Source organism: Girardinichthys multiradiatus, chromosome 22 (assembly GCF_021462225.1).
Source record: "Girardinichthys multiradiatus isolate DD_20200921_A chromosome 22, DD_fGirMul_XY1, whole genome shotgun sequence".
Classification (NCBI taxonomy): domain Eukaryota; kingdom Metazoa; phylum Chordata; class Actinopteri; order Cyprinodontiformes; family Goodeidae; genus Girardinichthys; species Girardinichthys multiradiatus.
The window spans coordinates 15,546,441-15,569,261 of NC_061814.1; the positions used below are offsets into that span (position 1 = coordinate 15,546,441).

The 22,821-nt window shown below is 38.8% G+C and overlaps 1 protein-coding gene and 1 long non-coding RNA gene across 2 annotated transcripts; one reads left to right on the forward strand and one right to left on the reverse strand.

The window, feature by feature from the left end:
- Nucleotides 1-2,141: 2,141 nt before the first annotated feature.
- six3a (SIX homeobox 3a) lies at nt 2,142-5,575 on the reverse strand. The gene is made up of 2 exons (XM_047351922.1): nt 4,499-5,575; nt 2,142-2,930 (listed from the first exon to the last, which is right to left on the reverse strand). Exons 1-2 carry the CDS (start codon nt 5,188-5,190, stop codon nt 2,738-2,740), a joined length of 885 nt encoding a protein of 294 aa, XP_047207878.1. The 5' UTR covers nt 5,191-5,575; the 3' UTR covers nt 2,142-2,737.
- Nucleotides 5,576-8,105: 2,530 nt separating this feature from the next.
- LOC124858832 lies at nt 8,106-8,770 on the forward strand. The gene is made up of 3 exons (XR_007035949.1): nt 8,106-8,239; nt 8,359-8,461; nt 8,620-8,770. It is a non-coding gene; the product is annotated as an uncharacterized LOC124858832 (long non-coding RNA).
- The last annotated feature ends 14,051 nt before the right edge of the window (nt 8,771-22,821 follow it).

Here is a 22,821-nt window from a genome sequence, read left to right on the forward strand (position 1 = left end):
TCTAAGGATTAGTATATTTTCTACACTTTATTTTCAGCGAGTCGCTTTGATAAGTTTTGCAAGAAAAACAGCCGGTGTTAAGCTGGGTTTTCCAGGACTGCCCGTAATGTTGCGCAAATAAAGCCCATTCACGGCTTGTGTGTGTATTCATGAGCGCCTATCTGCGGCCCCATCTCTCAGATGTAGTCCTAATCCTCGTGTCCTTCTTTGCCGATAAAAAAAATGCTCTTCAGTTCACGATTAATTTCATCTCAATCATAGCCGGGGCTTGCCGCGGCCAATAAAACTTGTGGAGTGCGTAAATGGAGAAGCGGCATCGGCGGTGGTGTGGGGAGTGTGTGTGATAAGCCACGGACTCTTGGTGCTCTTGATAGGGCCTATCTGCCTCTGGCAGGCTGATTTAAGATTTAAAATATGAACCAGATTTAGTCCATTTGCAATAGCAGGCAATGGGAAAGTTTGTTTTGAGCAGCCAGCTTTGCCTTCTTTGTGGCTTCATTTATTTGTCAATCTCGCGTCCATTGAGCTACCTGCTATTGACGCACTTTGTTTTTCTTTTTATTATTATCAACCCTAAATTACACTAATTCATGACAATAGAGCAGGTATAAAACATATATTTTGTTATTTATATTCGGTTTGTATTTCCTATTTTTGTTATTTTAAATACTTTTGTTTTGCTCAGCAGTTTTTAAACTCATATCCTAAAAGTTTAAATTAATATCTTAAAAGTTGCTGTCTTAATGCATTTTTACTTATTTACTAAAGCTTACGGCAAAGTTTGCAGAAAAAAAAAAAAAATCCTAATACAGATCTAACCAGATTTCAGAATTTAGAGCAATTTTTAACTTTTGTCCAATTCAGAGTTTCTCTTCAAATAACAAGAAAAATAAAAATACATTTTTTATGACCTATAGCCACATCCTCTTTGCGGTTTAAGGCCTTTAAATACTCTGTCGAATACTTGCATAAAGCTAAGGTTTTAGTTGAAGCCGGTACACTGCGAGTGCATTTACTCAAACAAGCTTAAGCTTTCAGGATTTGCACAAAGCTGACATCCTCAAACAATTAAAACTTCCCCCTCTCTGAAGCTACAATATGCCCTAGGTATGTACTTCTACGCAGTTTACGGCGAAAGGTTTTAACTGTCAAGCAAAAACCATAAAACTGGCAGGATCAAATAACTGTTCATGTTTGACCTGCAGGCTTGAGTTTCTAACATTCTCCAAACGGCAGCTCCTGTGTCCCACTTTCTAACGACTACAGTAGTCAAACACTGATGCCTATCTTTGAGAAAGTGTTTTGTGCAACAGTGTCCTGTAGTTGCAAATCTGCGCCACAGTCCCGACATAATTAGGGCTGGGGATTTTGGTTGTAAATGGACTGCAGGGGTGGGGGGTGGGGGGGCAATGCCTTTTTTGTGGAGGGGGGAAATGGTTCTGTCCGAGAAAGAAAAGCTCTTTTCAGGAGCCACAATGGGAGATTGGGAAAGGGGAGGAGTCCCTATCGTGATTAGCCCATTTAATGGCGCGTTTACTTAATTTCTGTATTCACCAGCGACGGTAAACACAAAGGTGGAAATAGCACTCACATTTCTTTTTTTTCCAAAGACACGACATTGACATTTTGTTCTAATCTATACAGAACGATTTTTCTAGTACAAATTTTAACCAAGTCAAGAGCAAATCTATTCCATCGGGAAATAAAATTAGAACTTTGTGAAAAGTTATTCTAACAATAGTTTTTACAGTGTTTTAATCGCGAATATTAAGCGACTTTAGCTACCTGACTGTATAACCTTCACCATGCAGGGGCGCATAAGCAAGGATGAGCATTAATACCCCAACAATCCAATAACGAGCCAATATGAACATGCGTTTAGCCACTTGTGACAGTCCTTATCCGTAATCGGATGGAAAGACGGACAGCATGCATAGAGGTAAGGCAAGTTGAAAAGTAGGCTATATTTAAAATTATAAATATATATATATATATATATATTAGAAAAACGAGGATGAATAAGGCTCTGATCGAGGGGTCAACCTATTGACCAGCTTTTTAGACCAAACATATGAAACCATTAGTGAGCCACCAAAAACATAATACCAAACGCAACAAAAACGCCTGCAGCACTCGAGGTGTAAGTTTTGACAAATATTTTATGTAGGAACACCAAGTCAAGAAAAGTGAGGAAGGGGGATAGAAAAGAGGATGACACTCGCAGGGGAGGAGGAGGAGGAAGGGGGAAGAGCAAGAATTATGTACAAGCATATTTCTACACGTATATTACAGAGCGGGAGAATGATCGCATTATTTGAGATATACATAATTCAATATAAACTTTTTGAAAATAAAAAATAAAAATCTGATAGTCATAAACGGATCCGTTCGACACATTATTATCATTATATATTTTTTTCTTTTTTTCTCTCTTTTTGACCAGGTTTATACCCCTTGCATTCAGGTTGGTTTCCCTGATTACAAAATGAAAAAGAAAAAATATCATGCAAGTAGTCTAGTGTTGTTGGTGAGAAGGGGAGATGAAGAGGAGGGGTAGGCGTGGGTCCTTTGAAAGCGCTTTAATTTAAAAAAAGACGTGCTTTTATCTCTTTTTACTTTAATATTTATATCAATCGGTCCTTTTTTCATAAGTCATTATTTTCATCTTCTCGGGTCCATTTTTCCCTGTAAATATTTCTCTTTTTTTCTTGTTCCCCCCCCCCCCCTCCTCGCCGTATCATACATCGCACTCTGAGTCACTGGATGTGACGGACAGGATGGACGTCCCAGTATCAACTCTCTCTGTCATACTGGAAACGCTGGTGGTGGGACTGGCCGCGGTCGAGGGCGACTCGGCCGAGCTGTGAGGGGTGAGTCCGGCCTCTGAGAGGGACCTCATGCCGGCCGGTCCTATTGCTTGGTGCTGGAGCCTGGAGAAAGAGGGCGAGGAAAAAGAGAAAAGGGGGTGGTGGGTATGAGAGAAATGGCAATTAGACCTGAGAATGTTCACCCCCCTCTTATCCCCCCTCCTCTTGCTCCCCATCCTGGTGCAAAATAGGGGTTCAAAACTCTCCTTTCTTTCCCTATGCCGGCCCCAGCTATGCATGCAAGCTTTTATCAAGCAGACGGCTTTCAAGGGACAAAACGCAGCACTATTTAGACAGCTTAGACTAACTAACGTTGGAGGGATTTGTAACAAAATCAACGGGCAATGTAAGTAGTAACAGTAGCAATAAAAACCTTGTAATATAAATTATTGGTATTCTTTGTATCTGCTGCTACTTTCTAGTAGCAGCAGATACTTTCTAGACTTTCCCTTCCCCCGTTTTAATAAAAATCCCATGTTGTTAGTTCAGTTAAAAATAAGGCAAGCAAAGTGCATGAATGAGTGACGTGGAGATCCAGGTTGCACCAATCATCCTAAATGTTTATCTCCAATCCACTCATGATAATAATAATAATAACTCCATCACGGCGGGATAATGTCAGCGCGGAAATATATCTATTCATTTATCTAAAAGATTAAGACAGAGTTCATATGGCTTAGTAATACTCTAGGGGGAATTTTCTAATCAATTATAGCATTTCAATGAAATGATATCACACGTAATGTTATGAATACAGTCAGAGTGTTTTATCTTTAGTCTACTAATATCAGTAATGTGTCCATTATCCCTTCAGATAATCTTCATTTCCATTACAGCTTTAGGTTAAAATGATAAGAAAAAAAAAGATAAATGCAGCAACTTTATGTTTTTTAATTCGAGCTAAAAAAAAATCAGAACTGTTTCCTGGATAAAGAAAAAAAGGTTTTGTTGTTGTTGTTTTTTTCACAGCAATGGACTGGAACGGATGTACGATTTCCCAGTCAAAATGTTAAAAAATTGTGCTGTTTTTCCAATTCCATCATACTATTTATTATCCATTTATTTCTATAATAAAAGAGTGAAATATATTCGCTGATGTTTATTTATACTCTGAGTACACTTTTTATATTTTTACCTCCTGTACGGAAAAAAATAAATATGAGTTTTTGTGTAAAACAATTAATTTAAACGTAAACAAATATTAATATTTTGAATTAACTGAACTGTTTGCTTTTGTTAAAAAGTGTCATTCACTTTAAACTAAAAAACGTGAAATTTAAACAAAGAGTGATTTTTTTATTCACTTTAAAAAAAACAAAATCTAATTATTGGTCTTGTAAAATGTATTTAGTGTTGCCTTTGATACAGATCAACAGCTTTAAATATTAAAGAATAATAAAGAAAATTTTAAAAGACTTAAAAATTGTTTCGGTGTTTACCCGGATTTTCATAACAAACATGTCGCCGCAGCTTACTCCCTTTACCTGTTTTGCAGCCTTGCCCTGTCTCTTTTCGTGGACAGGTTCTCCGGAAGCGTAATAACATTTAGTTCCTTATAAAAATAAGTTTTTCCCCACATATAACTGCGCATTTTTTTGGTTATTTTATATAGCAGGGGAAAGATAGCCAACCTGTTTTTGGCTGCCGCAGCTCTGTCTCGTTGCCTCCGGTTTTTAAACCAGTTTCCGACCTGTGTGGGAGTGAGTCCTGTGGCTTGAGCCAGTTCCCTTTTCTTGCTCGGGTTCGGATATGGGTCCTGCAGGTACCACTCCCGCAGCAGGCTCCGCGTCCGCTCTTTGAAACAATGCGTCTTCTGCTCCCCGTCCCAGATGGTCCGAGGCAGCGGAAACTTCTTCCGCACCCGGTACTTGTCGACAGGTCCGAGGGGACGGCCGCGCAGCTTCTCGGCCTCCTGGTAATGAGCCTCCAGCCACATGGCCTGCAGCTTGCCGTGCGAGTCCTTGGTGAACTTGTGGTTCTCCAGGATGTGGTAGAGGTCTCTGAAATTCCCCGTGTGGAACGCCACCACGGCGCGGGCGCGCAGGATGGACTCGTGCTTGTTGATCGCCTCGCACGCTCCCGGAGCCACCGGCAGGGACCAGAGGAAGCGGCCCAGCCGCTCGATGTCCCCGGTCTCCTCCAGCGTCTCGCAGACGCTCGCCACCTGCTCCGGGGAGAAGTTGAGGGTCGGTAGCTGAAACATGGACAAGTCTTCTGGAGACCTGGCGGCGGGAGCGCTGTTCGCCAGCAACAGTGGGCGATCAGCGAAGTTAGGCAGGAAAAAATGGGAGGGATAAAGCTCTAAAGGGGATCTGAAAACCATGGAAATGACCTGAGAGAGAAAGAAAATTATCGAGAAAAAGAAAAACCGAAAAATACGGCTGGTAAAAAAAGCTTGAATGATTCAATGGCTATCGCCTAATGACAACAGCCTCATAATATCTCCCCCCTAAATCCGCCGTTGAGTGTAGCATTGAAACATTTTGTTTCCCTTTTCTATTGGTCTTCTTGGTGTCGTTGTGGCGTTGTCATGGCAGCCCTGCCAATCACTGTCAAGCGTGCCAATCATTAGCCAGTACGTAGCGCGAGGCTTTCACCACTTGTGCAGCACGCACGGGGGGTTATCAGAGTCTCCGATCTCCACAGCAACCCTCCCACCGCACCGCGCGCATCGGGCGCGAGCCAATGCTCGCCTATCTGCTGAATGGAATGAGCAATTAGAGGGTGGAATATTATTGCGATCTTAACGAGGCTCGTTAAAGCTAAAGCAGATATGTAGACTGGAGATGCTTAGCAGAGACGGTGGAGGGAGAGAGGGAGGCAGGGAGGGAGCTTTAAATGGGGGACAAATGGACAACCAATGACTGCATCCCTGGAATACACGTTTTGAATTGAAGCGAGCGAATTTGCACATTATTCTGTAGTTTTTTTTTTGTTGTTTTTTTTTTTTTTTTGCAGTTGTAGCCACTTTTTAAACATTTTAATAGTCTGTTTTTTCCAGTTTTCCATTTACAATAAAATTGTTTGTTTTTTTTTGTCGGCGATGTATGCCAATTTGTTTCCAGTTTAGTCTGATCATGAATTTATTCTCGCTCGGCCTGCCTGTGGGACGCAGAGTGCCAACCCTGCGTCCCCCTGCCCGCCGACGTCTCTCCTTATATTATGAGGGGAAACTAACTTGCCATTGACATCGTCCCCTTTTTTATTATAATAGTTTCGTTTCTTTTAAACTACGCCAAACCCTCTAATTAAAACCATTAGTCCGGTGTTGGAATTACAGTCCAATGCCAACTTGAAAGCTTCTCGGAGACATAAAAGCACTTTTGGTTGCATTTGATCTGGTGGCTAAAGGACACGATCAATGTCCACGTCCAGTCATGGGACTCGGCTTACTGCATTGACCAGAGCGGTGTGATTTTCATGTTTATGACTAAAACCGCTTCATATTTAGACAGAGCTTATGAGGGTGTTAAAAATGTGTGAGTTCACCCCTATAACGAACAGTGCCCACATTGTGAAAGAGCCGTGTACAAGGCGTAGCATCTAGAGTCTGCTTAATCCGTCCTCAATAAAGCTGACATAATGATCCTAAGCCGCCTTTCTACAAATTCATTCAGGGATTCAAAACTTTTGCGTCTCTCTCTCTCTCTGTCCCTCACTCTGTGCGTGATTTGCACAATCTCTCCGGATCTGGACTAACTTGACCACCGACCTCAAGCCTGGAGGGACAGTAAGTATGCAACAGCTCTTCTTTTGCATGCATATTCAACACCTGACGCACTCCAACTGTAACGTGAACGCAACCTCGAAAATTTGCGCGCTTTTACGCACTGGGCTTTTTGGAGCTGCTCAGATGTTTGTGTCTGGAAGTGCTGTGCGCAGAGCAGGGGTCGGGATGATGTTGCAGCAGGGTTCGGGCATTTTGGTTTGTGCCTTAACTTTGTGCCTTGTATTGGGGTGGGGGGGGGAGCACATGTTGTATCAAACCTGTCCACTGCGTTGCTGCACGAAACCCAGGAGGACTAATTCCAAGTGGCACTTGAATTGGCCCCATTGGAAAGCTCTGTGGACTGGAAGTAAAGGTTGGTATTTTCATACCGGTGTTAAAACTAACCCTCTAGCCTATAACCCCTCTCCCTTCTCTCCCCTCTCTCCCTCACACGCACGCACACACACACACACACACACACACACACACACACACACACACACACACACACACACACACACACACACACACACACACACACACACACACACGTTTACAACCCCAACACTGAGTTGTGAGTACAGGCTTAGCAGGACTACTCCGGAATATGCAAAGCCTCCTATACCTGACTGGGTGCACTAATTAGGCTCATCACAACTCAAGCTGAGGCTCCAGGTATTACCCAGCATTATGTTGTTTGGTTTTTGTTTATTTTATTTTTTTAGATGAGCTTTATTTGGGCAGTTGCCCTCCCAGGCATTTCGGACATCACTCCAATCTAAGGAGACTAAATTGTGATATATAAAACCTAAATGGGGGATTTGAGAGAAGAAAGCCAGCGGTAATTCACATTCTTTTACATGGCTTTTGTTTACATTAAGCATGTAATTAACACCCCCCAAAACAAGTTTATTCACCTGCCGTAATTGTGTGTTTATCCGAGAGCTCGCTGACTGTTCCTGACAGCGGGGGAGGACGGGAGCTCTGAATGCGAAGGGAGAATTTGGTGACTTCTCCGTTTACTAAGAGCCTAAAAACCTCCATACGCGACTAGACAAACAAGAATATGCGTGCTGCAACGCTGGAAACGCATCGGTCAAGCAGGCACAGGCAGCTGTCCACACATGTCTTCTTGGATTTGTCTATTCTTTTTGCACAACTTTTTTTCCAAAAGGTTTATGCAAATAAAAATATATTTATTTTGCTGTCAATACTGAGGCACACATTGGATTGGATTGGATGCGTTATTTACCATCCTGATTATTCCTTATTTACTGTGTTTTGTCCTTATCAGTCTGTTCCAATAAGGAAAGCAAATAAACAAAGCTGATGTTACGTCATGTTCGAGAGAGAGAGAACAGAGAGGGAGAGAGAGAAAGAGAGAAAGATGGGAACTGGATGTGAGAAAGAAATAAAAAAAGGTGTTGGATGAAAAAGGTATAACAGGGAAAGAGAAAGAAGGCACGAAAGTATCTTCTGTATTTTTTTTTTTTTTTTTCCTGCTCTCTCGTTGACTTTCTCTGTTTGGCAGAGGCTGGCCAGCAAGAAGGTATACAGCACACCTTTCCTCACTGGTAAACACAGGAGAGAGGTTCATGGTGCTGCTGCTGCATCCAGGATTCCGCTCACCTATATGCAGAACCGGATTCTGGACTGATCACGGGTATGAACCAAAACAATAATAATAATAATTCTTATTGTTTTTAGAGTTGCTTTTGTTTTTGTTGCATAGAACTTTAACCATAGCAGTGTCCTGTCAAAAGTTAACAATATGTTTTGCAGTCTTTCTAGCCGGCACAAAAGTCCACAAACTGTCCAGATTTGATCTTAGACGGAGGGGGCACCGGTTATCTGCCATTTCAATGAAAATTTAGCCGCAACACCTGTAAATTGTCTGCCCTGCAACTGCTTTTTCCTGGATTATTATTATTAAGTTTTTTTTTTTTTTTTTTTTTTTTTTTTTTACAAATGAAGCATTTAATATTAGTTTTAATTCAACTGGAAGCAAATTTGTCAAAAATTCATATTTTTAAAATTTCTTAGATTTTATTTCACCGAGCACTGGTTGGATCTGTGCCTCTGCTGAGCGATGAATGATCCTGTCGGGACGGGGCGCACCATCCCTTTCTTCCCATGCTGACCATGCCAGTGTACCGAGTGCCTATAACCTACACTGTAAAAAATGTCTGTTTGAACAAATTTGTAATTCAAGCAAAGGGAGTTTTTTTTTCCAATGGCATTACGGATTTTCTAAATCTATTTGATAAAATGTTAAACAGTAGATATATTTCTTGAAATGAAAAATTTAAAAAAGACTTGATTAAAAAAATCAACATTTTTTTTATTTTAATTAGACATTTTGTGATTATTTTAGGAATCACATTAGACTAAAAGCAAAGCAAAATGTTAAATTCGCATTGTCATCTTTTAACTTATTATGTATATATATATACATATTATATATATATATTATGTATATATATATATATACATATATTCTTTTTTGGGGGAAGATGTTGATTAACCCTGGAGCAATTTTTTTAACCTTATATAATATTTGCTAATACTGTAGTCCACTTAGAAAAGAAATATTTAAACATTGCTCATTTTGCCTGCAGAATTTATTTAAAAATGCCAGTTGCAACACCTTTAACCTGTGATATTCAACTAGTGCCTGCTGTGTGATCTCTTAGCAGCTTCCACATGAAAGGTGCCTTGACCTAAAATGATATAAATGAAAAAATTAAACATAAAATATAGCTTTTACTCAGGTGTTGTCACAATGATCTGTAAATGTGGCGCCAACTTTAACAGCATAGCTTGTACAAAAGTGTTTTTTTTTTTTTTTTTAACATCTCTCTCCCTCCCTTTCTCCCTCCCTTTTTTTCTCTTATTGTTTTTATTGTGTGGTCTCATTAGGGGGACTTCCTGGCAGGGCTGGGAGCTTGTATCGGAGCTGTCCAATCAGTGTATTTACACGGGTTGTTAGCGACAGTTAATGAGGGCTCCTCCCCGGGCCGGTAGAGAAAGGCGCCTCAACATTAAGATTTACCTTGTGTCAACTCGTTACTTCTAATGAACCTCCGTGAAAAAGCCTCCTTCGTAGTCAATGGAGCCGTGCGCCCGGAGCTTGTGTGTGGGGCTGGAAGAGTGGAGCTGCAAGTCGGGCTCCTTCTCCCCCATCCCATTTTTCTTCCGCTCACAGAGAGAGTGGCTTTTTTCCCTCTTGCAGACCCAGCACTACGATGCATGCATGTTTTGTGTGGTGCCCACTCTTTTTGTCATAATACCACATGGAGTAACAGTCCAAAACATAGCCAAGAAATATCGGGCTGCATGTTAACTGATTCCACCCTGCAGATCTTTAGAGTTCCATACTTGATCATTTATAACAGTAATATAAATCTTCTTCTAAACAGCAATGAAACTGTGATCAGATGCATGGAGAGAGAAGCTGGAGGGTGTTTGTGTGCCTCTATCACAGACTCAATGCATCTGCCATTGTTTGTTAAATGAGGCTTGACATGTCAACTTATTGCCTCTGCAAAAAAGAAGTTCATTTATTCCCATCCTCCACCATCCCCCCTCCCCCCAATAGCAGATCAGCCTCTGGCCCCTGTGTCCATCCCTCATCTGGCCCCCAGTGTGGCTTGTTGAGCCGCATCAGCAACACATCACTGACCATGAATTCAGGTACAAACTGGAGGAGTTCGGCAGATCACTAAAAGTGGATTCCCCTGCCTCTCTTTCTAAAGCACAGAAACACTTAAAAATCAATTAGCCTTGTCTGGTTTCTCCCTACATCAGTCATTATTAGAGAGAAAAAGCAGGTGATTTCCATCAGAAATTAATAATTATTTTATTAGTTTTTTAGTCGTCTCCAAACTTGTTAAGGCAATCAAATTTTACCAAAACAGTTAACCTTTAACATCTAAGTTGGTATTTAAACATTTTCCCTGAAAACCACATCTAAAACGTACAATCAGTAGCAATGACTGCCTGAGGGTTAAAAAGCTCAGCTTGCTAATATGTTTGATTTTTAGCATTAGCGCTGTCGCTAAACTAGGTAAAGAGATAGCTTGAACTCTTTGATGTGAAGTACTGTGACATTTTTATTTGTAATAGTTCTTCTGTTTACAATCTTTCATGCTGCTGCACATCTAACTTAAAATCCTAAAGTTTACGCCGTTCTTGGCTGACCTGGAGCAGACCGGCATTTACCAGCTGATCTGCTGTCTTCCCATATAAACAAGAAAGTTGCTTGGCTGAACAAAACGACTCCAAACTTAACAAAGGCCTGTTGTGAAATTGTATACAGGTATGTTCTGCAAACACAGCGATGTATCCCACCGATATTTTGAGTTGTTTTGAACGGCTGAAAGTCAGCTGAAACAAGTGGTGTATATCTGACTCGTTGTTAGCCATCCACCACTGCGAGAACTTCATTATTTTTGAAAAAGTGTTGAAACGTGTTATGACATCTGTCTACAATAGACAAGGGAACTATTACTGACATCTTCACAAAACCTCACTTCAGAAAAATCCAAACTCACTTTTAAAACCTGGATAGAAACATAAATTATTACTCCAACACAGAAACATTCTCAGCCGCGAGTCTAATACCAGCTCATAGCATTTACTGAGTTGATTTTCAGCCATAATACAACCGATAAATATTTAAGCCTAATCTGAACACACTGAACACCTAAGTGTTGACTTCACCAACACCTTTAGCTAAATTCTGATCCAAATATTTAAACTAAGTGCTACAGTTACAAACCAATATGACTGATATACATTTAAATAATTCCAATGGGTAATATTTAATTTCCGACAAAATACATTTTTTATAGTGTAATGAGTCACGTCGCTTGAGCTACATTTTGTCCATTTTAAATATGAGATATTATGAAAAAACTTTATTTCTTTCTCTTGTTTAAACAGAGCCTTTGAGATTGAAGAGCGTCGACTCGTTACACAACATATTTGCGCACTATAATGAGTTTTACCCTTTCTTAAACAGTACATCCACCAGCAGCCAGCAGGTGACAAACTGCTACAAAATACTCGCGGATCTCAGCAGTGGGTGTGTTCATAAAATCCCGCAACCTCTACCTTCATATCAATACGTTTTTCATAGAATACCAATTTATTCATGTATTTTTTTTAACATCAGCCGCCTGGTGCTGCAGGGGCTGAGCCAGAGGAGGCTGGGTGTTCACTCTTCCAGGTAGATGGGTTGATTCTGAGACAGGGAGACATAAATATAATGGGCGCACATGAAATGGGTTGCCCAAAGCTTCACACATGATGCTCTCCCTAAATTTCCCCAATGACTTTCTCAAAGATCAAAACTCACTTTTTCAGCGCAGTCGGCCCATTTCTTCTTCTAGTTACTGAAGAAAGCTTGTGCATAAGTCATTAAGCTGGAGGAAAATGTGCGCTCAGGCACGAATGAGGTCAACACAATGACCAGCAAGACTTATTCCAAAAAATATGACTGTTTTGGATTTGTCTGTCCAAGCTGATTAACCGGCCGGGGCTCCTACGTGTAGATGGGAGCTGTGGAGATGGCCCTTTAGCCCGGTGTCACAGGAGCTGACAAGATGCAATTACTGCGGCTGACATATCCACCCCAAAGCTCACTAATGTGAGAGATGTGGATGCCATGGACAGCGTGCACACATACAGTGAGAGGCAACTCTGCGGCCAAGGAGTCCCGTTTTAAACGCGTCTCTGCTGCTTCTGGGCTGGTCCGCATGACCCTTACTATTTTAACCTTTCATTAATAAAATAGCCTCTTATTTAGGAGGTGGAGATATGGTGTGGGAGATCATAGGCTGTATGTAAACACAGGACAACATAGGGCTAGTTTATTGGACTTTGGATGAATATACACTATAAAAAGGAATTTTAGAGGAAATTAAATATTAGTCATAAACGTATAGAAATTTAGTTTTAAACATTTTGATTAGAATATAACTGAAGGCATTGGTTCAATCAACCGTAACTCTTATCCTGTGTAGTGTTTAGCAGAGAACAGTAAAGCTTAATGTTAGCAAAAATAAAGAATAGCCATAAGACTGAGAAAGCTTATGTGATGGAGCAAGAATTTAGGTTTGGATTGAGCTTTAGCTAGTTTAGCGGTATTGGAATTTCTAACGTCAAGCCTGCTAGCAAAGTGAACTTCTGAAACTAGGGACAATTGTTGCCAGGGAGCAAGACATCTTAGCTGTATTTGTCAAGAGAAAAAGATCTACAAGCAAAATTGTTAGAAAATATTTGAAAAATTCATTATAATTATTTATGTTCTTTTTAGGATTCAGAATTAAACATGTAGAGCAGATCAAATTTACATAACGTATACCCAAATAAAGTGTATACAAATTGTATTCATATTTTTATTAATCAAATGCAAAGAACTTGTTTTTCAGTGAAGCCTAAATGATAAATGAAAGGAATTCATTACATTTGCTATAGAACTTATTTACAGCTTTTTATTAGCCTACATGGAGTTACACTAATGAAACAAATTGGTGTAATTTGCATAGAGGTTTCACAGTAAATATGAATAAGTTTAACAGCTAAATGACCCTTAAATGAATTATTAAATTCAAACCATTTTTAAAATATGCTTACAAAGCTAAATTAATACAAATCTAAGTATTAATACAGTTTTTCTCACCTGGTTTTCCCCAATGTTAAAAAGGAACATAAAAGGAACTGATTTGTGGTTAAAACATGAAATGTTATTGAATAAGAATTTAAATTTTTAACTCCGAGTGTTGCCTCAGGGTTAAGAAGCTCAGCTTGTTAGCCTTTAGCTTTAGCGCAATCGTTAATCTAAGTTTAAGCTAAACAAATGTAAATTCTTGCTCCAATACAGAGACTCCTAAACCACAGGTTTTATGTGAGCTCTTAACTTTTACGCAGTTAGTATTTTAGCTCATAACAAAATCCATAGGTTCCTTACCATTCTCTGCTGGATACAACATAAATATCAATGACATCTTCAATTAAGTAGTAATCCAAAAAGTTTAGGTAGGATTTATTTCCAACATGAAAGTTATAAAAATTCAATCTAACATTGAGCAATACATTTGAAACGAATCAGCTGTCGCCATTAAAAGGTAAATAACTGTAATGGCTAACATGTAACATCCTTCAAAATTCATTTTTTATAGTGCAGATATAATGCACTTTAGTGGGCTCATTTTAATACCTATGTTTAGTTTTAATGATGACAGAAACTGGTAATCCAAATGTAAAAAGTATCTAGTCAAATACACTACTAGGTACTTTGAACCTTTTTAGCTTAATTTCTTTTATTTAAATGAGTTTTAAACATGGCTTCTTTATATCAGGGGTAAATATATTGGTATATATTGGTATACCAAATGTTTTATCATTTTACCTAATCCAACATTGTAAGCATTTCTTGCATGAATAAACTGTCATCACCAATGAAAAAATAAACCAAATGGCAAGTCTCTGTAGTATTTTTAGATTTTTTTTTTCAGCCATTTTAGTGTAAATATGTCTTCCTGTCTTTGATAAATCTGGATTTTGGTTAATTCCATTAGCTTTCCCCATAACGTAAACTGTCACCAAGTCCCATTTTAACACCCACACTATAGCTGCTTGTCACACTCATTTATTCCTCTCCCAACTTGCAGCATGCAGTATCCTGAAGTGTAAAGACCGTTAAAGTCTTCGAACAACTAACATGAGTGATCTATAGCTGAAGCGTTCCCTCTGCTCTGTATGTGTTGTGCATGAAGGCTATACTGTCACAGTGATACAAATGCCATTGTCTCACATTTTGTCCACTGCCTTTGCATGACCAGCAAATTCTTCTGCTCTCTCTCCCACTCTGTCTGTCTCCATGTTTCTATCCTTCTCCTCCTTGACTGCAGCTTTTGACATTACTCCACTCGATTGCCCGTTTACCCCTGAGTCAAGTTTGAGGCGGGCATGAAGTGTAAAAGAGGTGGGCCATGTCATATCCATTCAGTGTGCATGGGATTGCTGGCATGCACGGCTGTGATCATAGTTCGGGAAAACAATTCCTGCTCGGAGCAGGCAGGAAAAAGTGAGGAAAATGGCTGAAAACTGAGGCTGCTTTAACATTTTGCTCATGTGTTGTTTCTCATCAGCAATGGCAGTTTGAGTGTATCACAAGCACATATTTTTGTATTGGTTTTTTAAGTCACATCAGTTCTTTGATAAAAACCATCTTCCAGAGACAGCATCGAAGTTGCCTAACTTGAATGGCATGTCCCTCCTCCTGCTGGATCCAACTATAAGGGTAATATTAATAATACACTGACAATAATAGGCTAAATACTTGTGTAACTGTTAGAAATTAATAAATAAAACTGGTATAAGAGTTTGCATATATTTTATTTGGGTAAGTTTTCATCAATATTTCAACTAAATTAGTAAAATTGTAATTATCAAGATCAGATGTTTTATTTGTTCTTCATGTAGCAATTGGTCTGCAATTATGGCATGAGAGATTACTGAAATAGAGGTAAAACTTTTAAGTATATTCTAACAAGGTGAATTAAAAGAATGTTCCCGTTAAAACCACAGGTAGGATATGCCCTTTATTGACAACGACTGCTGGGTTGAGAAGCTTAGTATGTTGGCTTTAGCACTATTGCTAAACTACTGTTTGTTCCAGCACACTCTCTCAACCAAAAGTCTCCAAACTTTTATTAAGTCAATATATCCATATATATCAGCTTTACTGTGCTAAATTCCAGACATGATGGATAGGTACGATGGTTGAGTGAACCAACATCTTCTCTTAGGTTTTAATCAAATGATTAGGCAGGATTTATTATTAAAGCAAAATAATAGAATTTAAATAATGTTGGATATTACATTCACAAACTTTTATGGATGAGCAAAATTTAAAAATATTAATGGCTAATACCCTCCAAAATTATTATTTTTTTTGTGAACATTTAATGGATGGAGCTCTGTTGTACCAATCAGAGCCCTTGATGTTTGCTGAAACTGATTATCTGGAATCTTTCAACAGAGACTATTTGAACAATATGCTCATTGTTTTACAGCTAAGTACACTTGTATCTTGTGCGCAACTAATGATTGTCTCGCTAAGCTAGAATAAACTTTGACTGAAGTAGTTGCCGTAGACAACAGATTGGCGCTGTGACCCTGACTTTGTATAGTCTCAGGTGTGCGCTTTTGTCGAGCGGCTTGGACTTTGCAGCCAATCAGAGGTGAGGGCCGGAGGTAACCGTCCCATAGCTGGATAGACGCCGTCGTTTGCAGCATAAATTGTAGGGTTAATAACGGCTGAGCAGCGCAAATCCCATCTGATAGTGGTCTGCATATCCAGTTGGTTCCGCGGATCCATAACTGATGTCTGGAAGAGTTGTGGAGGGTCAAGTGCAGAGGCAGGAGGAAACTAGAGGTGCAACAGGAAGGATGAATTCTCAAAACTTACAATTATTATTATTATTATTATTATTATTACTATCGTAGTCCCCAAGCCAAAAAAAAAAACATGCAGCTGTTATTTATTTTAGACAGCACAGCCTTTACTTGTCAGAAAATAAGTGTTGTAGATAGATAGATAGATAGATAGATAGATAGATAGATAGATAGATAGATAGATAGATAGATAGATAGATAGATAGATAGATAGATAGATAGATAGATAGATAGATAGATAGATAGATAGATAGATAGATAGATAGATAGATAGATAGATAGATAGATAGATAGATAGATAGATAGATAGATAGATAGATAGATAGATAGATAGATAGATAGATAGATAGATAGATAGATAGATAGATAGATAGATAGATAGATAGATAGATAGATAGATAGATAGATAGATAGATAGATAGATAGATAGATAGATAGATAGGGGCAATTTCAGAGCCCTTCAAAATTTCTTATGAAAATCAGGTAGGTATAGAACACAAAGCCATATACAATACACTAAAACATCTTTTATGTTGGATTTGGTTAATAATATTAATAATAATAATAATAATTATTATTATTATTAGTAGTAGTAGTATACATTGGACTTGATTCGCATCCATAAGAACACCTGAGTGCAAGTTTTTCTGATTGATGGGGTAATGTGCGTCATCAGAGGTTTGTATCAGGCTCATCAAAGCACACTCACCCCTTTCTACTGAAACTGTAATGTTTTCATTGGCCCCATACATATAACCTACATATAACCTGAAGTGACTAGAACCAATAATTTACCTGCATTTGAATTCTGCATTAAACCCGCAAACAATCTAAAATAAACAAATAAATCAAGGACAACATATTAAGTACTTAAACAATAGAACTTGATCCATATCTTTCTCTCGCACAATGACCGTGGACGTCTCAGCTTTGTTATTGCCCTCAATTCATTATTCAGCTTCAGATTATTAGCTATAAGATGGCAGATGTCGGAGCGTGATGAAGATGTTTGTGTTTGACTCATTTAAGGAGCCATTATCCCAGTCGCTTATCAAACATTCATGTGTGGCAGCTGTAGCTTGTGGCCCTGCCCTCCGTCCTCTCTCATGAGACTGCTTCTCTTCAGTTTTGAAGCTGCTGCGACCTTTCCCCCTTCAGTGCTGTCGCTTGGCATTCAAAAAAGACGGCACACTTCCTTCTGATGATTGAAATAAAGTGATCAATATAATACATAGGATAAACTATCTAATAATCGTAAGCTTTTATTCCTGGAAGCCCTACAGCTTTTCATAAAATAGTTAATGGAAAACACGCAATGTTGTGTTAACAGTGATGACAATGAAGACCCGTTACGTCATAGAGTTAAACACATTTTATTTGAAGGTGTCGATTCATTCAAACAACCTTCATATCTTTTAGACAGCAACACAACGTTAAACTGAAAGCAATTTATTAATACTGAAGTAGGACATCACATTCATAATTTGTTTGCCTAAATATAATTTTTTTCATACAGTCCTCCCATGTATATTTTCATTGAAACGATAGGAAAGACCACCTTGCCACATCATCTTATTTTACGGTTTTATACGCCGGTCTAATGCGTTCAAAGGTGTTGAAAGTGTCAACTTTTTCCAGCCGGTTTAACTTTCCCTGAAATAAAAACAGAACAAAATGCCTTTCGTCTAAACTTCTAAAATTGTGGTAAAAGAGTAGAAGTTGAAAAGACAACCACATCAAGATCTTTATTTACTGTGTATCTAAATAAGGTTAAAAAGTGCAAATTGAAAAGACGTCTGTTGATGTTTAAATGTGAATAAAAGTTGGTTTGGTTTGATCAAATTGCCTTCCAAGCCTGATTTTCAACGACTTTGTTTAGGATAAATAGGATAAACCTGAAAAAAACAGTCGGATTTTTAACGTATTGTCCTGGACTAAATAACCCAAGGACTGGCCTCCCTAAGATTGCAATGGAAAGGCCACATGGACGTACAGAATCGGGGAGAAATTGAAGTTATGCCGTACAAGATGCTTTCACTGAACGAATTCATTTTATTTTTTAATTAATAGTCTCATAAAAGAAATTTGCTTTTGGAGTTACCTGCTGATTTTGTATTTGCTGTATTTAAAATAGGCCTAATTAAAATTGGAATAATTAATATACATAATAATACATTTATTTTTGGCGTTTATATATTTTTTTTAAAACAACTAGAAAACGCCTCACAAACTTTTCCAACTTTTCTTCTATTCACAGTGATGTTTTTCTCTTCTGTGGTGGTGAACACATTTAATCCGCCACCAAACTAAAACAGGAATGTCACTTTTCCAGTCTTCTCTCGGTAAACACGTTGTTTTTATCCAGGCTTTAAGAACCAGAAGTCCCTGCGCATCGGCTTCAGTTTTTCCATTTGACTGCGGCTGCACAGACCATCCGCGTCTCTTTGTAAAGTGCCCTGTGAACGCGGCGGTTTTCATTCTTCTGACCCCTCCACGAACAGCACGCCGCCGCCCTCTCTGCTCCCGCGCGGCCTTTCCAAACACAGCAGCACAATGCCGCGTGTGCGCGCGCGCGCGCTGTGGTATGCGGTCCGAATCTCGTGCAGAGGTAATGGGAAGTAGTCGGAAGGTAAGGTCGCGGGTTCACGGGTGGGTTAAAGACAGCCATCCGTGGCTCCTGTTTGCTTTTTTTTTTTTTTTTTGTTATTTCTTTTTTTTTTCTCCAAAACTCCACATCCTTCCTAGAGGAGGATGTGTCCAGAGTGCCACCGTCCTCACCCCGCAGCAACCCCGTCACTGGACTGTTTGTTTTTCTCCGTTTATTAAATCTTCCCCCGGCAGGAAAACCCACCGACATCACCACGTCACCGGCTGTTGGGGGAGCTCGGCATCTCCCTGCTCTGGTCCATGAGAAACATTTCTGTGTTTGGACTTGAAAAGTCTGGAGTCTATTTATATCCGAGACACCGTTTCTGGCTAAAAAAAAATATATATATTTTTTTTCTCTCAAAGTTCAGGAGAAAAAAAAAACCAAAGTCAAAACTGAAGTAAAACATAAATGAATATAAGTAATTGTTAAACAATTAATATAAGTTGATTTTTGCCTATGCTCTTTTATTTAAATTAAATACGATCCAATTATTGAACGCAAAAGCTATTAAAACCTCTCACCCACTCCCACTAAAGTCCTTTTGCATCAAGTTTCCTGATTAATCCACAGAATAAAACATATTTTAGCTGTGTGACATTAAGTGTCTGAGAGGAAACAGACTTATAGAGAGCCTTTTTTTCTTTGGGACCGAGATTACTATTATCTCATTATGGATAACTGCCTGCAGGTCAGGCCTTATCAACCAATTTAATTGCCACTGCATTAATCTTTAAGCTTTTGACCCAATTTATAGTATTTTTTTCTCTCTAATGAAATGGGACTGTATGTGGAAGGTCTATGTAATATCGATTATTTTAGGAAACCAGGTGAAATAATTATTATAGCTGCACTATATTTTTATGCACGTCAGGTACTTTGTAAAACCTTTTTATAGTTTTGTATATATCGAGCTGAAATTGAAACAGCACGATTCTTTTGTAAATATTTGTTAATAATGATCAGTGAAACCCGTTTTAAAGTTTCAATTGCATTTTAAAACTCTTGAGTTTCCTTTACATAAATAGAACAAATGTCTGTGTATATAATTTAAAACTTCTATAAAACTGACATATTAATCACATTCATTCAAGACAATGAATCTTTTTCATTTCAGTTTCTCGTAAAGTCAGAATCTTTATCATAATTGTTTAAGACATTATGCAATCAGATGTCACCACGTGAACATTCTTTTCCTATGTATATATGGTATATATGTATATGCATTATCTGCATGTGTTTTTGCCTGTTATTCTACACATTTTCTGCACCAAATACACTGCAAAATTCCCTGTCGGTTCTGACAATATGACAATGTGGAGACTTTAAAGTTTAAACCTATGAATTTGGGCTTGTATTTCCTTATTTGTGCATTGTTGAAATTATGCTGTTTAATACCAAATGAATTGCTTTATTAATGTAATTAACTAACAATTTATTGGAATGTGACAAAATCTTTTTTTTTCCACATTAAAACATGCAAATAAAACATTTTGTGTCATTAATATGGTTTTATTTTAACACAATGTGTGTGTGTTTTGCAGGCCAAAGAGCTGTGTGGCATAGTTTAACAACAAATTTGCTGCCTTATATGGTATTTAGAGTCACATACCCTTATTCGCTGTCAGGAACATGCACCATAAATATGCATTAAGGTTTTTTTAAAAAAAACTAAAGAGTATTTGGACATTTGGAGCACCTCTGAAAACGTTTTTAACCCAGAAACTAAACATCAGTCTTTTTCGAATGGGAACAGGGTGCAAAAAAAGATAACCAGAGGTTATAATGATCAAATGGATGAGGAGAACATATTGGGAAATAGGGAAAGGATTCCCTGAAATACAGTGACTGACATTCATACAGTTGGATTAAAAGAAAATGATCAAAACAAATAAAAAGAGTGAGCAACAGAGGAGGAGGGGTGTTTTTTTTTCATTAGCATGAGGAAATTCAGTGAAATTCTGTTTCATTGTTAACATTCCCCCTGTTCCCTCTCTCCTCTGCATCACCCATACTCTCTCTTTCACTTTGTGTTTGCACAGATATCTAAACTGCAGAGAAAATTTGGTTGTCTGCCTATCTCTTCCTCACCATGATGCCTCTGAGACCAGGCAAGCATGGAAAAGACACACTCATACAAACACAAAGGCGCGCACACACTTTTAGCCGCCACCGAGGAGAAGAACCCTGGCTCAGCATTACACAGAAAACTCCACTTTCCCTCAATCAAACAGACAGGTAGACAGCCTGGTGTTATGCCAAATCCCTTCCCCCAGATGTCCCCCTCAGATCCTAATGAGGAGGTCATTACTGTAACTCCTCGCCACATGGTGCTGTCTTTATCTCCTGCCTTGAGCTTCAAGATAGGAGATGGGAGTCAGCTTTGGAAAATGTGGAGCTATGATACGATTGTGCACCATACAGGAGTTTGTGGAAAGTTTAGAGTGAATACTAGGGTTTATAATTTCAGCAGAAACAACCAAATAAAACATATAGTCTCCAAAAGGAAACGCAGTCCATTGGTGCCTAGTCTCTCACTTCACCCTGACTCTAACTTCACTCATTTTAAGCACCACTTCACCCCAGAGCCCACCTTCTCTGTGTGTGTGGAAGAATGTTTGATTTGTTGTGTGTGGCACAATAGAGAAAGATGAGAGAGGGTGCTGGCCAAGCTTGGCCTCCTGACTCATACAAAGAGAGAACAGTGTTGATACGGGAATGAAGCCATCAAGTGCTCTCACACACCTACAAGCACACATACAGAGGAAGCTTCTTCCCATCAGGCTTTTGTTGTATTTGCCAACAACGATGCTGATGATGATCTCATCACGCAACATATCCAAGCCTCCATAGTCATGAGAAGTGCGACAGCTTAGCACACTTAGAGTCACCCACTCAGTCAAGAACAAAGTTTTACAGTCATTTGGGCAGGTAAGTAAAGAGTGAATGAGATCTTATCGTCTCAGGATTCAGGATTTTGCTAAATACGCCAGATTGCACAGAGCAAAGACAAGGAGGAACAAGAGAGAGAAGGGGAACAGGGAGCGTGATAAAAGCACTGCAACTCCCAGAACGTGTCAGCTCTGAAAATTCCCACAGCTGTGTAAGGTCAGTAACAAGCTGCACTGTAACCTGACAAAAGTGGAACCTTCAATTCCTGGCATAAGTAAGAAAATAAATCCCTTCATCACCAAAAAGCATCTGAAGCTCTTAAGATCCTAACGAGGAAGTCGAATGTGTGGGATATGAAAAGTCGCTGCAGATTTAGAAATTGGGTTCCAGAATCTGCATTTGCCTTCCAAAGGCATTCACACCACATGCACTTTTTTATTTTATTTATAAGTTCCAACCACACATTTAAATGAATATTAGTGGAGTTTTATTTTATAGACCAATACAAAATAGCACATAATTGTGAACAACATTTTTACTCCATTTTATTTGCAAATAACTCATGCTTAGTCAGACTGGATGGAGACCATCTGGTAAATACATTTTAATATTTTGCCACATATTCTCTGGATTTAGGTCCGGACTTTGACTGGGCCATTCTAAAACATGAATGTAGTTTAAGCTAAATCATTGTTGCTCTGTCTTTATGTTTCTGGTCGTTGTCTTCAAAAGAAGGTAAAGGTCCTCTTCAGTCTGCAGCCTCTAAAACCCATTGTTTTAGTCCAGGGTTGCCATGTATTTAGCATCTACCCATCTACTCTGACCAGCTTCCCTGTCATTGCTGAAGAAAAGCATTCCCACAGCATTATGCTGTCACCATGTTTTTTTGCAGAAGAGTCCATTGTTGGATGTTCATGTTATGATAATGTTTTATAGCCTCTCATTCTTGGTGTTTGTTTCAGTAATGATCTTCACAGAGCAGCTGAAATTGAATTACACACATATCGAGATGTGGTAACTACTGAAGGTTGCACTGGATTGTATTTAGGGGTATTGTAGGAAGCTAAATACAAATGCACATCACACATTTCAGTTTTTGGTTGTTTAAAAATGTATAAACTATGGATTTGTTTATCTTCACTTAACAATTATGCACTGCTCTGTGTTAGCTTAAAATCCTAATAAAATACATAATAGTTTGTGATTATAGCGTGAGAAAATGCCAAAAGGTTTAAGGGGTG

What these genes read in the sequence shown, in the direction of transcription:
- six3a (XM_047351922.1), bottom strand. Translation starts at nt 5,190, where the DNA reads ATGGTTTTCAGATCCCCTTTAGAGCTTTATCCCTCCCATTTTTTCCTG. An exon ending in GCTGCGGCAGCCAAAAACAG is followed by an intron (nt 2,931 to 4,498) that starts GTTGGCTATCTT and finishes CTCTTTCTCCAG; the next exon opens with GCTCCAGCACCAAGCAATAG.